This window comes from Trichechus manatus, unplaced genomic scaffold, assembly GCF_000243295.1.
Source record: "Trichechus manatus latirostris isolate Lorelei unplaced genomic scaffold, TriManLat1.0 scaffold00015, whole genome shotgun sequence".
Lineage (NCBI taxonomy): Eukaryota > Metazoa > Chordata > Mammalia > Sirenia > Trichechidae > Trichechus > Trichechus manatus.
Window position 1 is genome coordinate 17,537,241 of NW_004443951.1, and position 16,643 is coordinate 17,553,883.

The following is a 16,643-nucleotide window of genomic DNA, read 5'->3' on the forward strand; positions in this document are numbered from 1 at the left end:
CGGCTGGTCGCGCAGGCGTCACCTGGGGCCGAAGTGAACCTCCCAGAGCGCCTCCCCGCGCGGAACTTGTCCCAGCTCCCGGCCGTGTGGACGCGGCGCCACCGCTGAGGGGTTACCTCAGTGATCGGGGACTGTAGGCTAATCTGTCTGTCCCCACTGTGGCCGCCGATCTGGCTGCTGCCGAGGCCCGGCTCAGCGGGCAGGATGGCGGGCCGAACTCCCGCGCGGCGCTCCGGCGGAGGTGATCCCACGAGCCACTGCCTCGGCCAGGCTGCCGTCTGTGGCGTCGGCGCCCTTCGGTCCAGCGCGGGCCCGTGAGGTCCCGCCCCCTCCCCAGGCAGGACCAATAGGGGCAAGGGGGCGGGGCTAATCTCTCGGAACGGATGCTCGGGGATTCCCTAGACTTGCTGCTTGGGCGCCGCGCGGGGACCTCAGTTCCAGGATCCTAGCGTACTACGCCTTCGGGAGAAAGCAGCTAGCTGGCGCCGCCGCGGAGGTGGCCTTGGGCGCCCTCCTCCGGCCCGGGATTCCGACTTTCGGTGGGGCCAGCGGGCGACCCGGCGGCCCCGCCTTGTTCGCGGGCTGTTGTCTCAGGTCCCGAAAAGTGGCCTCAGTCAGGTCTGGAGGAGAGCCTCCCAGCCACCGCAACGCCTACCCCCTGCGGCTCCCTGGCGTGCGCTGCCTCGGGCTTCTCCCTCCGACTCGTCTCAGCGCCTGCCGGCGCGCCCACCCCCTGGCTCCCGCGAGCTTCGGGCGCGCTGCCCCTGACGCGGTCACTGCCAGTGCTCGCCGTGCGTCCTGCGGACTGCAGCGGTAGTCCAGCGGCCGCTGCAGACACGCACCCGCTTCCTGCCTGCGGCCGGGCGGAGGAACTCTGTGCACCTTAATTGCCACGGCGCCCAGCGGCTGTCAAGGGAAGGCTCCTCACGGAAACTCCTAGACTGACTCAGCCCCCTTCTGCAGACCCGGCTCTTCTCTGAGCGCTCTCCCACTTCCTCTACAGGTAGTTCCCCATTTACAACGTATTCGAGTTACCGCGAACCACACTTAGAGAGACGACCGTCTCTTTGTTTCTGGTACATCTTGTTATTAGTAATATGTATGTATTAAAATTTATATGTAATGTTTCCAACCCCCAAAGAAATGAAGATCGGATTTATAAAGATATTAATAATGAAAACTTAAAAAAAAAAGTGATTTAGAGTCGTCAGAACGGAACCCTGTGGTAAATCAGGGACTAGCTGTATTTATTAATGGCTGGTGGCGTAGTGCTTAAGCGCTACGGCTGCTAACCAGAAGGTTGGCAGTTCAAATCCACCAGGTGCTCCCTGGAAACCCTATAGGGTCGCTATGAGTCGGAATCCACTCGACGGCAACGGGTATGGTTTTCTTTGGTAAGGCGCTAAACTGGGAGGAAGTGATACCTAGGCTGGGCTCTGAGGGCTGGAAGGAATTCGCCTGCAACAGGGAGGAAAGGTCGGTGGGAGGGGAGTGTTCCAGGCAGAAGGAATAGTAGTTTGTGTAAAGGCCCTGAGATAATAACGGCGGCTTACAATTAGCACTTAACATGTGCCAGGCACCTGGGGAGTGCTTGACGTGTACCAATTCTTTAATGATCGCACACTCTCATAAGGTAGAAACCATTTAACCGCTCTCTTTTTAACTGATAGAAAATTCACTTCCCTAAGTTCACACAAATGGTGGAGCAGGGCTGGGGCAGGTGGTGGTGCAGGTTAGCTGTTCAGTGCGGTTGGAGCCTGGAGAGCTGAGTTAGAGGGGCAAATGGTGAGGGGGAGAGGCTGGAGAGGGCATCGAGGAACGGACCACAAAGGGATTGAAGGAAGGTTAGATGAGGGCTCGGGGCACCTAAACGATTATGGTGCCTCTCTCCCCATGTGGATTCAAGGTTAAGCCTGCAAATAAGTGTAAGAAGTCCAACAAAATTCCAATTTTCCCATGATCACTTCAAAGAATTTTTTAAATATCAAGTAGAAAATTTTAAATCTAAGCAATCATTTGCGGTACCTTACTGCTGAAAGGTCACGGGTTCGAAGCCACCAGTGGCTCCAGGGAAGAAAGATGTGGCAGTCCACTTCCACAGAGATTTACAGCCTCAGAAACCCTATGGGGTTGCTATGAATCAGAATGGACTTGATGGCAGTGGGTTTTTAGGCACAACAGGTAATTTCCATACTGCTTATAAGCCCCCTTAAGAATACGTAACTTTAAGGATAATGCTGATTAGACATTGAAAATGCCCAAGTAAGATCAGAGTTTGGATGCAGAGGGGAATATGGATTGGAGGGTGAGACTAGAATGAGGGCTTGGCAGTTGGAGGCTGTAGCAGTAACAACGGGAGGGGTTAGGAGGGCCAGTGGCCATGGCGACAGGGTGAAAGGCAGAGGGCAAGAGTCAAGGGTGTCTCTCCATGTCAGGCCTGGTCAGGGTCCCTGAATTGTCTGCCCACTCCTGCCCTTCTCTGCACCAAGGACATCCCCCTGTATCCGCCTTTGAGCCTGCGTCACATTGCTGAGGGCCCGGAGCTCGCCAGTGACTCTCAGGTTGCTTATTGTGCAATGCTGGGCTCCCAGCTAGACTGCAAGCAGCCCAGTGCTGGGGCTGAATTCTTATAATTACAAAAATCACTTATCTCGGTTTAGAATGAGTGGAAATCTATGTTTTTTAAACAACAGTCCTCACACTCCCATAAACCAAACAGTGGTTATGGCTATTCCAAATGGTCTCGGCATCACAATTCAATTCAGCAACAACTATGGGCTGCTGTGCCCTGAGTCAGAGATGAAGCAGATGAGGTCCCTGCCCTGAGTTGCTCCCCATCTAACGGGATGACAGCTGGGCAGTCATTTCAAAAGGCAGAATTAAAACTGTGCTCTGACAGAGGGGCTAGCAAAGTACCTGGAAGGGCAAAGAACCGGGAAGTGAAGGCGGCAACGGAATTCTAGAATGCCAGAACTGGAAGGGAACTGAGGTGGGGAAGGCTCTTGGAATGTCAAAACAAGGGTTTCCCCAGCCACCTGGCAACTCTGTGTCCTTGGGAATGTTACTTAACCTCTTTCTGCTCAGTTTCTCATCTATAAAATGAGGCTCACAATAGTAGGACTGAGATGAGTATTAAATGAGAATATATAGAGAGCACTTAGCACACAATGAATGTTGGCAATGGCCATTATTACATCAAAACCCTTGTTGTTGTTCGCCATTGATTCGATTCCGTTTCAGTCACCCTGTAGGACAAAGTAAAACTGCCCTGTAGGGTTTCCTAGGCTGTAATCTTTACAGGAGCAGATTGCCAGGTCTTTTCTTCCAGAGGGGTTGGTGCTTTTGGTTAGCAGCTGTGCATTAACCATTGCACCACCAGGGCTCCTTTTCAAAGCCCTAGGAACTCAGATTCATCCTATACACTAGCTGAGGTTTTGCAATTGAGCATTTGAAATCACAGAACTGTAATTGTATCTTAACCCGTTTTCTGGCTAGACCCTAAGCTCCTTGTGGGCATTCCTGCATTTCCCATACCGTTTTGCACACAGGTGTCTGTTGAATGTATATGAACTTTCTGCAGGTCCCTCCACTAGCTGACCTTTGTCACAAAGGTTGAGGGACAACCTGAATTACCTGGTGTTATGGACTGAATTGTGTTGCCAAAAAGTTATGTAAATATGACCCTGTTTGGAAATAGAAGTTTTCTTTTTGTTATGTTCATGAGGTCATTAGGATGGGTACTAATCCTAATCCCTTCTGAGTGTTTTATAAAAAGAGAACTGACACAGACACATGCAGGGGGAGATGCCATGTGACAAAGCAGATGCATCTATAAGCAGCAAAGGAACACCAAGGATTGCAGCAGCCATCAGAAACTAGGGGAGAGGCCCACAGGAGAACTGACATGGCTGGGACCTGATTTGGGCTTTTAGGTTCTAGAACTGGGAGAAATTAAAATTCTGTTCTTTAAAGCCACTCGTGGTATTTTTGTTATGGCAGCTATAGGAAATTAAGACACTTGGTAAGAAAAAGTGTGAGTGTAGTTTAGACTCTGAAAGGGTGGTGATTGAGCTGGTCTCGGCAGGCTTCTGCTGCCAGGAGGCCTAATGGGGAGAGCACATTTGGGTGAACACTATCCTACAAAGTTCTGGCAGCTTAAAGTTACCTAATTTTTCCTTCAAAATCCATCAGGCTGCAAATTCTTTGTAATCTGGATATTTGGCTTCAAATAGCTTTGGCAAACATGCATTGATCTTAACAAATACCCACAGGATTATGATCTAATGATCGGAACACAGGCGGCCTGGACTGGAATCCACGTTACCTCTCAAGCTCTCTGGCACATTTTCCTCATCTGCAAAATAAGTGTAATTCCTACCTCATATAGTTGTTGTTAGAATTAGTTTATATTTGCCTGCTGTAACTGTTACGAGGAGTCCCTAGGTGGTGGAAATGGTTAACATGCTTGGCTGCTAACCAAAATTTGGAAGTTCGAATCCACCTAGAGGTGCCTTGGAAGAAAGGCCTGGCAATGTACTTCTGAAAAACCAGCTCTTAAAAACACTAACCACAATCCTGTTCTGACACATAAGGGGTCGCCATGAGTTGGAATTGCCATGAGGGCAACTGGACTGGAATTGTTATAAAGTCAACCAAGTTATGGGCTGGAGAAAACAGAAGGGCCAGACTTGAAAAGGGAGTCAAGAATTGGATTCAAGGTCCACTTCTGCCACTTATTCTGTGACAGCAGGCAAAGCACTTCCCCATCCCCGTTTCTCCATCTGTAAAACAGAGGAGCTAGATTTGATGAGCAGTTTTGCTTCAACATTTCCACCTCTGAAATTCTGTTGTAGCATTAACCAGAAATTTCAGTGTACCATCGGAAACTGGCTCTTTTCTCTCAAACTCCAGGATCCTTATGTTTTTTAATACAGTAATCTTCTTACACATTGGTATTTGTTTAATCATATAAGGGGGGCAGATACCCTACAGATTTATGTTAACAATACCGATTGTTTCTTTGTTGCTTTGTTAAACAAAATTAACAAGAAAATAAATTCTTAATGAGCTCTATAATTTATCCATCAAGATATTTTGATATGAATAATGCACTTGAGAATCTACAACACAATTATACCCCAGAGTAACATGTAATATATAAGGTGATGATTGAGAAGAAATCAGGAAATACAAAACATTTGTTACTGCAAGCAATTTTAATACAAAAGTGTCTTGTTTTTAAACAGTTCATTGGTAGAGCTTCAGTTTCTGCCTCAATTAAAACCAATTGAGATAATCACACAGCAACGTGGTCGGAGCTGAAGAGGAACAGCAGCTAAAAAACAGGAGCCCCAGACAGCCCCTCTTCATGGTCACTTGGTCAGTTGACTTTATTACGCACAAAAGACGGAAGCAAACGGGACTTGTTGACAAGTGTGCTGGTGAACTCCTTTACAGGACAAGCAAGTGTTTGTCTTACGTCCACATTTTCAGAATAAGCTTGTGGGATTCATTCCTCCGCTTGTGGGAAGTTGATCGACCATTTAAATAAATAGCAAAAAATGCAGATGAACAAATCTGTAATTCACACCACCACCAAGGAGTCTTCCCTTGCCAAGGGCCTGGGTCCCAGAGAGCACAGGAGCTATTGGTGGATAGGCTGGATAGGAAGTTACAAACTAGGACTCTTAAAAACCCCAATGTTCTGACATTTTCTCAACAGTTACATTTACCCCTGAATTCTAGCAGCTATTTGTCCTTTAAACACCCAGTACTGAGACAGTATTCAAAGACAGTATTGCAATGAACTCCTTTTGCTGTATTATGTGCAAATGTTAACCTAGATGAGGTTCCCTCTCTTCAGCTAAAATCACACAACATTAAAAACAATGGAAAAAGCAGTTGTAAGTGCCCTCCCCTCAGTTCTTGCTAATTGAGGTGTCTGTGATTTACAAAAAAAAAGAGTTCCTTAAACACTGCAGGATTATTTTTTTTTAATATAATTTATCTTGCTGAGATAGCAAGTCAAGTTTATAAAGAAGATGCATTTAGGAATAATCCTAAAAGATAAAGCAGGTTAACAACCTGCGCCGCGCAGAAACCCTATTTAGAGGCTTTTTTTTAAATACACATTTGCATCTTGACCTTTTCATGTGTTTTTCTCAAATATTTCATTTCTGGGCCCCATCCATTACAGGGTTACCAGGAGGAAAATTTTATCTACATAAATATTCACATGAAAATAGTAACTTACAAAAAGAAAAAAAAAAAATAAGGCAGCTTCATAACACAATTATTCTTTTACACTTTGAACAATATAACTTCTCCCATTCAGAATAAATATACACCCGATGTGTAGAGCAGGATTCAAAGTGGACAGAGGCTTCAGGGGTGCTTGTACAGTGTTACCGCTTGGGACCCGGAGTCCTGGGGGAGGCAGTGGTGGTCTTCTTAGACATGGTTGGGATTTTGGAAGGCTTGTTTAGCCCTCTCCTGGAGTTGCCCTGGCCACCTGCAGTGCTACTTTCTGAAGTGTCAGAACAAGCAGACTGCGTCTCTAAAAGGTCAAAATCAGAGGCATCGCTTCCTCGCCGGCTGCTGGCTCGACTCCCAGCTCGACTCCCAGCCCGACTCCCGGGGCGACTGGCTGACTTTTTAGGGTCTGAAATTCAAGTACAAAGCAGCAGACTTAATAGAGACAGGATGGGGTGGAAGACCAGAGGCCAAGGTTCTGATCCTATTAACCTGATACCCTGTGTGACCTTGGACTGTGGTTTCCTCATCCACACAGTGGTTGCTTTGTGTCTTTTTGATTCTACTGGAGCCCTTTTCTGGCTTTATGGTTCTGAGTTCCTGTTGAGAAGCCTGACTCCTAAGGATTAGAAATAAGCTTCTATCAGCAGCACTGCTAGCTTATATGCCCCAAAATGGATTCAAGCAGGGCTGCTGAATCGTTTCAGCACGGATGAGAGTGGTACTAGCGGGGTAATGTATAGGCTGACTCAGAACACGGGTAAAATGACGGGAACCAGAGCCAGGGAATGAAGCCAAGTTCCTAGGTTCCCATGATGAACATCAGCACGTGAACAGAAGCGATCTTCCCCTTTCTCAGCTCACCAGAGGAGTAGTAAATATGGGGGTGTTGCTGGAGGAATTACTAGCCACCTTCCAGGAGGCCGTTTCTTCCCTTCACATTCTCTCAAATGTGATAATTTTGATCAAGGACAGGTGGTCTAGCTGTGGATGTGGAAGAATATGCTCTCAGATGGCAAGGTTAGAGCTTGTTGTAGGGACAGGAGGAAGGGTAAAGGCGACCAGATTATCTGCAGGTATCTCTTTCTGGGTATCATGTCTAAGTGTTAGTCTCATTACTTGCTCCTTGGGGAGCAGTGAAGTATCTCTGATAGGCTGCTGTTTCTGAGTTCCTAGCCTGGCCACTGCCTCTCACTCCAACCCTGAATACATAGGTACTGGGCAGGTACTTACCTGCTCGATTAGTTTTGGCACCTGTGGAGGCCGGGGAAGAACTATTACTGGTATCACCAGCAAGGGATGTTCGACTAGAATGAAAAGCTGGTGTTGGCCGTTTCAACTTGCTGCCTGATGATGGAATAACCTTAAAAAAAAAAAAAAGGTCATATTTACTTGGCAAAATCTTTGACAGAAATTCAATTTTAAAAGATGTACTTAAGCAAAGATGTACTTAAGCCACTTTATATGTCTGATTGATTGAAAAGCAAATTAAAAGTCCAGGAAAACAATTATTTAATTTGAAAGTGTTCTAGTTCATGTATTTTGATTATTTCCAAAATAAGGATTTTCTATTCCAATTTAAAAATTCAAAATGTCTTCCAATACTGTTTATCTTGTTGATAAAATTTCTACTAGAAATGGAAAAAAGTCCTCAAATTGTAAGATTACAATAGTTACAATGAACAGAAATATGGTACTGAGTAAATTTTAAAAACCCAAATAATGCCATGTACCAAAGTTCTGGGGCTTGAAACCTTGGGGTTGGTCCCAAATATTTAATATGGACATCTCCATCACTAAGTAAGTAGGTGCAGTAACTTCAGTCAAGATCTTTCAGCTCTGTTTCCTTGATGGACAAATTCAGATAAAATTACTTGTGGATCAAATACGTAATTATGAGAAGTACGTGATGGGGGGCTTTGGTTTTGGGAACAAGGCTCTGAATGTGGAGCCAGAAGACCTGGGGTTGAGTCTAGGCTTCTGTGACTTATCTAAATTAACACCTGGGTCTTTACTTCTCCCCCAGGATATAGGTTAAGTCCTGCCTCTCCAAGCTCATCTCCTACCACACTTCCTCTTGCCCACACCATCCCAGCCACACTGGCATCCTTGCTGTTCCTCCTACAGCCAAGGGAGGTTCCCTCCTCCGGCCTCCTCTTGCTGCTCCCCCTGCCTAGGCCTCTCTCCCCTGTATCTGTGTGGCTCACCCCCTCATTTCCTTCGGGTGGCTCTGCTGATGAGCCACAGAGGTCTTGCCTCATGACCAAATCTAAAATAACACCGTGTCTAACTTTCTATTCTCTTCCCATTGCACTTATCACCACCTACTGTACAATATTCCTGTTTGTTGTCTGTCTCTCTTGCATTAAAGCAGGGACTTTGTTTTGCTCACTAACACATCCTCAGCACCTAGAACAGTGTCTGGCACAGAAGAGGAGTGCAATAAAAACTTGTTGAATGAATAAATGATGCGTAGAAGGACTTCCTAATCTGGAAAAGAGTTGGATAAAAAAACCAAAACCAAACCGATTGCTGTTATGTCTATTCCGACTCATAGCAACACTATAGGACAGAGTAGAACTGCCCCAGATAAACATTATTATTATTGTTACTGATAGGCACTACATTTAAGTAGACAATTTGGAGGAGAAAAAAATATTTTAAATCTGTTTTAAATATCACTCATGCTACAGAATGCTATTCTAATTTTATCCTGAAATCAATCATGTAAAATGTTTTCCAAGACCTTTAAGATGTTTATATAAATAGAAGAGGAAAGCAACCCATCTCATTCTGTTTCTTGAATTTATAAAGAAAAAGCAAAAGCGACAGAGAGTGATTAACATTCGAGCACAAACCCTCCTGGCCCACACAGGAGGAAGAGCACCAGTTTCAGAAGCTATCGTGAGCACTGCTGCTGGGAAGACGGCCTGACTGTAGAACACCACTAAGGAAAGATGAAACCTCAAAATGAAACAAAACAAAAAAATGAAAACTTAAGAAAAACACAAAAAAACCTTACCAGAATCATATGAGAATTTGTACTTAATAGTTAAACATTTAAAATTTTAATACTTTGGAGACTTTCACAAAACTGGAGCCATTAAGAAAAAAGAAAAGCAAGGTAAGCAGGTTGAGTCTTGGAGTTTTAGTGGCAGTAAGTTCCCAGATCATGTCCTAAACCAGTATATTTCTGTACTGGATTTTAGCTTGGAGCAGGACAAATCCCAAAGCAGCAAGTTTACTCATAGGCACTGGCTTTTTGTACCTCCCCAGTTTATCTGGCTGAAACTTTACATAACCAAAGGCAATACTGTCTTTTGAGGCACAAGAACCCAATGTTTCCCAGCAGGAGATATAAAGTCCATTTACTGCTATCAGGCAAGCTGCTAGTCCATGTTTCATTTCTGAAAACACTGCTCTTCCAAAAAGTGTGTAACCACTTTAATGACTAATTGTTATTAGTGACCACGCTTAATTGCTGGCATGTGTATTCAAATCAAGACTACTGAAACCCACGTGCCTAGGCCAAGAAATTCAGAAGCTAAAATCCGAGCCCCAGAGCAGTGCTGACTGACAGTGTGCTTGGCTGAAGTAGGCAGCACCCATGCCTTGGACCAGTGTGGTGACACCAACCAGCCTGGGGATGTGTCTCAGGGTGGGAGATGCCAACCATTCTTCTGTTCTAAGCAGAGACAGAACACTGTTGAACATGCACCATAGTTGAATTTCAAGTGTTACTAACTCGTCCGTGTATCCGATATTTGGAGACTCCAAGAGGCCTGATCATAAACAAATCACCTGGAATGACCATAGTTTATCATCCTGAACAAATATCATTCTAAAGACTGTTACAAAGTTGTTAAATAATCTTGTTTTAGGCATCTCTTATTGACCTCCAGTTTTGTTTACTCCGAGTTAGAAACCCCTGAAAAACACCGACTAGACGGATCAGCTGTGAGAGCAAGCACCGTAAAGACAGAAAGAGCCTGCTGTCAGGAAGAATAGCTGGTCAAGTTCTTGGCATTAGCGTGGGTCTTGTCTTTACTGTGTCCTTAGTCAGCAAAGCCATACTCTACCTCGGGGCTGGGCAGCTGGAGGTCAGGATAATGGCTGTCCCTGACGGGGGTGCCAGCTTTACTGTTTACCAGCCAGGGTTTGTCATAACAGCGAGAGAGCTGAAGTGGAGTCTGTGAAATGGAAATCCAAAGGGAAGGACGGGAACAATTGAAAATGAAGCAGAAAGGGGGCAGCAAATTGGGAACAGAAAAATAAACAGAAGACACTACATTTTAAAGAAACAGAAAACAAAATAAAATGCTCATCAGTCCAACGGAATAAAAGGGACCAGGCAGAAAGGCAATAGTGTCCTTCGTACATAATCCACGGTAACAACAAACTTATCTGTTAGCTCTAGCTGCAGAGACAGTGGCTGGATTTTCAAAACTAATAGCTCTGGATGGGCTCACTGGAAGTATGTGGAAAGGAACATTTCTGATTCTAACCAGCATGAATTTGTATTTTAATAAATGTCCTTAGCAGTCACCTTAAAGGTCATGTATATGTATATTGCTAGGGCCTAGTAGGGCCTTGGTCTAGGTAGAACTTGGTCTGTATGTCTTCATGTTCCTCTCCTCAGTGGAGTCTTTCAGAGGCTATACTAAACAATGGACAGACTGCTCTGCAAAGATGGGAAACAGGTCAAGAGGCCATGACGGAGGTCAACACATACCTTGGTACCACTGGCTGGGGTGGCTGGAGAAGACGGCATGGAAGTACAGCTGTGGTTACTCTGACTAGCACTTGAGCTGGAGCGGGTCGGGGAAGCTGCCCGGGAAGATGGTTTGGATCTTCGACCACGTGACCGGAAAGGGGTCATTCCCTGGGATGCCCCCTCAGGTAGGATGAATTTCTCTCTAAGTTCGATGTTAGTTCTACCTCGTGCTAAAAAGGCAACAAATACACACATACAATGTCAATTAATCTTGACAGATAGATCTTTGATAGTCATACAGCTGCTTGACCCCATGATAACAGTTATATAAGCTATAGGCTTACTAGCATCTGTGGATTCTTTAAAAATAAGAGATAAAGTCAGCCTTGTTATGATTCTTACCCATAGCAGACACATTAACCAAGCCCTTGGTTTGGTATATAGTAAGTCTTAATGAAGAGCTGCTTCTTTGTGTGCAAAGTACTGTGCCATTCTGTTGTCATGATCTTGCTTTGCCACTGTCCCCTGGGGTAAGCACACTGTAACTGATCAAGGTAAACCAGATGCAGCAGTTCACAAACCTCTGAAGTTAAATCAAAACCTGTCTTTTCTCTCTCATAGTACATGTGTACTTTTTGCTCAGTTTTTTCAGGATACATGGCAATGAAATAGTGGAGAAAAACAGATCACAGGAATTGACATTGTTCAGACTCTTCTATTTTAATTCAGTCAATTACAATCCTATAGAAAGGGTCCAGGAACTTGCGGCAGTAAACAGATCAGGATAGAATCATTAAGAAGTAAACGTGAAGAGAGAGAAAGAGAAAGACCAAGACCATGCATAAAACTTGCCCATGAGAAACTGTTAAGTCAAAAACTGAAAGCTTTAAGTAGCTGAAGGGGCAACTGCCGAGTAGGAGAGGAACATCGAGGTGGAAAGAAATCTGGAAACAGCACTGAAGGCCAAAAGGTGCCGTCCCACGGCTTTCTGAATCTGTAACTTAGTTTGGATTCATTAAGAAGATACCGAGTACAGACAACACAAACGTTAAATGTGAAAGGCACTATTAATTTAAAAGAAATAATTCTTTCTGGAAAATGTCCTTTCTTTAGATTATTTCTCACTGAAAGATGTTATCCTGTAATAACCCTCTAGCTCCTCCTACATTTTAAAATATTCACTTGTTAGAATGTACTGTTGTTATTGTTAGGTGCTGTCGAGTCAATTTCGACTCATAGTGACCCCATGCGACAGAGGAGAACTGCTCCGTAGACTGTAATCTTTATGGAAGCAGATCGCCAGGTCTTTCTTCCCATGGAGCTGTTGAACCACAAATTTAGAAGATTCCAGGTAATTGTGCCGTCTCTCTTCTGCCCTACCCCGTATGTCTTTAAGGAATTAGAGGAATTTCGGTAGACTCAGATTTTAAATCAGATTGCATGGATGTCCAAGCAGAGTACTTCCAAATTCTTAAATTCAAAATCTTCTCAATGTATTATGTTGACATACCAAAGTTTCAGACTAAGAGTGCTAACTCAGACATCAAAGCCTCTGAGTTCCAGTCCAGGCTCTGCCACCAACCAGGATTCTTCCTGCTCTGGGCTTCAGTTTCCTTAGGCTCACTAGAGGTGATCAGGACGACTGATCTCTAAGTGCCCTTCTAGTCCAACAGTCTATGATGTAATAGTCCCTGGAACACCAAAGAAGCTGTTTCCTTAGGCAGTCCAGTGTTTCCCTCCTCAAGTCCTAACTTCAGGCCCCTCCAGGCTCATTCCTTGGCTACAGGTTCTCTATTCATCCATTCTCCAGACTTCAACACTTTCCTCCACATCTACACTAATGAGTCTCAGAGAATTTCCTCCAGCACTAACCTGGGTACTTAATGCAGAATGACTTCCCATCATTGGTAACTGTGAAATCATGATTTTTACTTATTATCTTGCATTTGCTCAAGTGCCCAGCACAACAGTGGATACCGAATAAGGACTAAAATATTCTGATGAATGAAAGAACTCAGCTGAGAATTCAGGTACACCAGAATTGTTTATAGCCCTAAGCCACAAATACAAAAAATCACACCCATTGCCAGTGAATCAAATTCTGACTCAGCAACCCTGTAGGACAGAGTTAGAACTGCCCCCATAGGGTTTCCTAGACTGAAATCTTTATGGAAGCAGACTGCCACATCTTCCTCCTTGCGGAGCGGTGGCTGGTGGGTTTGATCTGCCGACCTTTCGGTTAGCAGCCAAGCATTTAACCACTGCACCACCAGAACTCCTCCCTAAGCCATACAGAACTTCAAATGTGTGGTTTAAACCTAGTAAACACTTAATAGTTTACTTTTGGATAAACTCTACCAGGAAAAAACAACAGCAATACCAGAGGAAGACTTTGAAATGAAATGGCATCTCAGATGAAGGCAGTGTCATTTTAAGTGCTTTAGAGAGGGCTCTGTGTAATAATATAATATCATATTCCCCATGCAGTGTACAATTTATACAGTGCTGTCACATGCAGTACTGTATCTGACTGTCAAAAGCAGGCCTGTCGGCATCCCTGTGTTACAGAGAAAGGAACTGAAGCACTCAGAGATGTGGCAGAGCTGGGACTAGAACTTACGCCTTCTGCCTTTGCTGTTCTCTGCACCCCACTGCAGCTGTTCCCAGCCAAGCCTTTGCATTCTCCCCTACACTAGCTGTCTCCACTCTTCCCTCACCCTACTCAGGCTTCAATCCCCATCATTCCAATGAAATTGTTCTGGCAAAGGTCATTGATGACTCTGAATCTCCAAACCCAAGAAACACTAGTCTTCATCCAAATCTATGTCTAGGCAGCATTTCGCACTGGTGACCTCTGCCCTTTGGGGAATATTTTTTAATTGTAGAAAAGGTTGAAATATACAGAAAAGTACAAAGAGAATAAAAACTCCTTAATCCTACAGCCCAGGGAACATCACGATTACAGTGTTGGTCTATCTTTATTCCTTTGCACAATGTGTATTTTTTAAATAAAAAAAGGGATCATACCTACATTATCCATACTCTACATGTCCTGCATAATTTCTACTAGCTGCAAAGTATTATTTCATCATATGGACATCATTTAACCAATCCTATGTTGTTAGGTATTTAATTTGTAATTTTTCAAGAATTACGTACAGTGCAGTATACATCCATGACAATTTCCTCAGGATAAATTTCTACAAGTGGATTTGCTATGGGAAAGGATGCACACTTAAGGTTTTTGATACATTTCAACTGATCTCCAGAATGTTTTACCAATGTACACTCTCCAAAATAATATATGAATATATCCAATTTATTTTACTCTGGCCAATGTTCTGTATTATTGATCAGGGCATGTTTGTGTTTGTGCAGGTAAAACTCTGACAACTTGATAGGTAAAAACAGTTCTCTGCTGTTACAATTTATATTGCGGGGATTAAAAAACTGCTGTCTTCCTGAAACACTCTGCTCCCTTGGTTTCAAGGACACCTGCTCTCCTTCCTCCCTGACACCTCCTTGGCCCTCCTTTGCTGCTTTGTCTTCCTTGTCCATTTCTTAAACACTGATGCTCCCCTGGGTTCAGTCTGCAGTCTTGTTCTCTCTCGTACCCTTGTGACCTGCATGATGAGTTCACCCACCTCAGACCTCAGTGCCCTTCTATAGTTCATGCCTGACTCTCAAATGTTTCACTGGCACAGGCACTCCTCCTGGATGCTGGAACCTTACATCCAAAGACTGATTAGACATGACTGAAGCCCAAAACCTGGGCGCTGTCATAGGTTCCTCCCTCCTGATGGCAGTCCAGTCTATTGACTCCACCTTCTGAGTCCCTCTGTGCCTTTCCCTGCTCCCCTTACACTTATGTGGTTCATGTATTACCTCTCCTGCCCTGGATGGCAGTAACAGCTTCTAGTTTATCATCTTATTCCCCATCCCCTCCTGACTCTTCAGTCCCCAGAACTGAATTTCTAAATTAAAATCTGGTATCTCTCAACAGCTCAAAATCCTTCCATGGCCTTTCAATGCTTACAAAAGAACACCCCAAACTGAGGTTTTTGAGGCATTTCTTACAAAAGGGGTTTGTAAACACTGTACTCTACATTTCTCCTTCTGGGAGAGCCCCAATGCACGTTAGCATTTTGTAAGCTCTGAGAAGTCCTGCAGTAAAGAAACCTATTTATCTTTAACTCAACATCTTCCAAAAGCATTTGGAAGACGAGGACCAGGAGGGGCTGACTATGTGATCAAGTGCACAGCACTCAGTGGTCTTGCTCCATCATGGGATCCCTGCTGACCCCTCTCCACACTCTCATCTGGCTACTAACCTTGTAAGGTTTGCTCCAGTCACATGGGACTACTCATGGTTCCTCCGACCTGTCCCGCTGTTGACATTTCTGTTCATTTGAACATGTGGTTTCCTTTACTGGGAATTCCAGATCCCCCTGACCTGCCTGGTCAATATTACTTCTCTCTAAGATACAGCTGAAGCAATACTCCCTTTTCCTGGTGCCCTCTGCACCTCCATGGGTAGACTGATTTCTCCCCCTCCCTCACTCTCCAGTTCACACATTACAACAAACTGAAGGGTATTTATTTATCCACATGTTTGCCCCCACTATTAGGCTGTAAACTTCTCAAGGCAGGGATTGTCACTTAAATTTCCTTTAGATCCCAGTGTCAAACTCATATTTAGGGTTTCAATGGGTATCTGTAGAATTTACTAGCCTCTGAAAATGAAGTAGACTCTCATAACCTTCATGAATCCTTCAAATAAGAAGTATTATTTTTATTGCATGGGGGACAAAGAACAGAGGCACACAGCTGTGTGGGGGCCAGTGGCCAGCGAGGCTCTGTCTATAGCTATGTGACTGGCTCTTGCACACCGGAACAAATGCAAATCCATGAATTTTACTGCTGCAACTACAAAGGATAAACTCAGGACTGCCAAGACCTACTGCATATACACTATGAAGAGAAACCACAATTTAAATAAAAGAGCAGAAAGAACAGTTTTCCCTAAGAAAAACACTATAGGAATGGAGATTAACCAACTTTGTTACTGACAAACTTAATTTTTGCATTTTGTGATCTCAGGACCTGTTTAATCCTATCACAGGATCCTATCTCAAGCTCCTATGCTATGACCACGTCAGATCCCAGGCTGCTGTGGGTTAGGTACACTGTAATCCCTCATTAAACGACTGCCCAGGGGCCTAAAGGGTGCCTCACTTGCTTTCCTGGCTGGATACATCTGGGATGTTGGGAAATTCCAGCTCATCATGTTCCCAGTTATGCTTATGTGTCATAAAAAAACAAACATAATGAGACAGACCTGTCTTCACAGCAAACCTCCAGCCAGTGGGTCAGGTCACCTCCTGAAGTAGTGTTTCACTGGCTAAAGATGCTATGATGACTGAGTAATTCTCTATCTTCATCCCTTCAGATTGCTATAACCATGCCACAGACGCTCAGCATTAGGCTTTAGAGCAATGTGAGACTGTAAACACTGGTTAGGCAGCTTCTGCACACTTCCATAAAAACTCATTTAGAAGGCCTCGACTCAGGTGAAAAGAAGGACATCATAAAAATTAATGGCTTACCTTAATTGGGACCTACCCCAGACAAGACAGAGTAGATAACTTAGTCTTTATAGGCTTGCCTCCCCCTTTTA

General features: G+C 44.4%; 1 protein-coding gene across 11 annotated transcripts in view; it reads right to left on the reverse strand.

Annotated features, from left to right (window-relative positions):
* Nucleotides 1-5,046: 5,046 nt before the first annotated feature.
* Nucleotides 5,047-16,643, reverse strand: part of MACF1 (microtubule actin crosslinking factor 1) — a 392,660-nt gene continuing 381,063 nt past the window's right edge. For 10 of the 11 annotated variants that reach the window (XM_023727207.1, XM_023727198.1, XM_023727199.1 and 7 more), the window contains 3 exons: nucleotides 10,985-11,196; nucleotides 7,486-7,615; nucleotides 6,405-6,661 (listed from right to left, as the gene is read on the reverse strand). In XM_023727207.1, the coding sequence (XP_023582975.1) occupies nucleotides 6,405-6,661; nucleotides 7,486-7,615; nucleotides 10,985-11,196 (599 nt within the window). Of the gene's footprint in view, nucleotides 6,662-7,485; nucleotides 7,616-10,984; nucleotides 11,197-16,643 lie in introns of all 11 variants that reach the window. The other variant, XM_004371912.3, reaches the window with a different exon arrangement.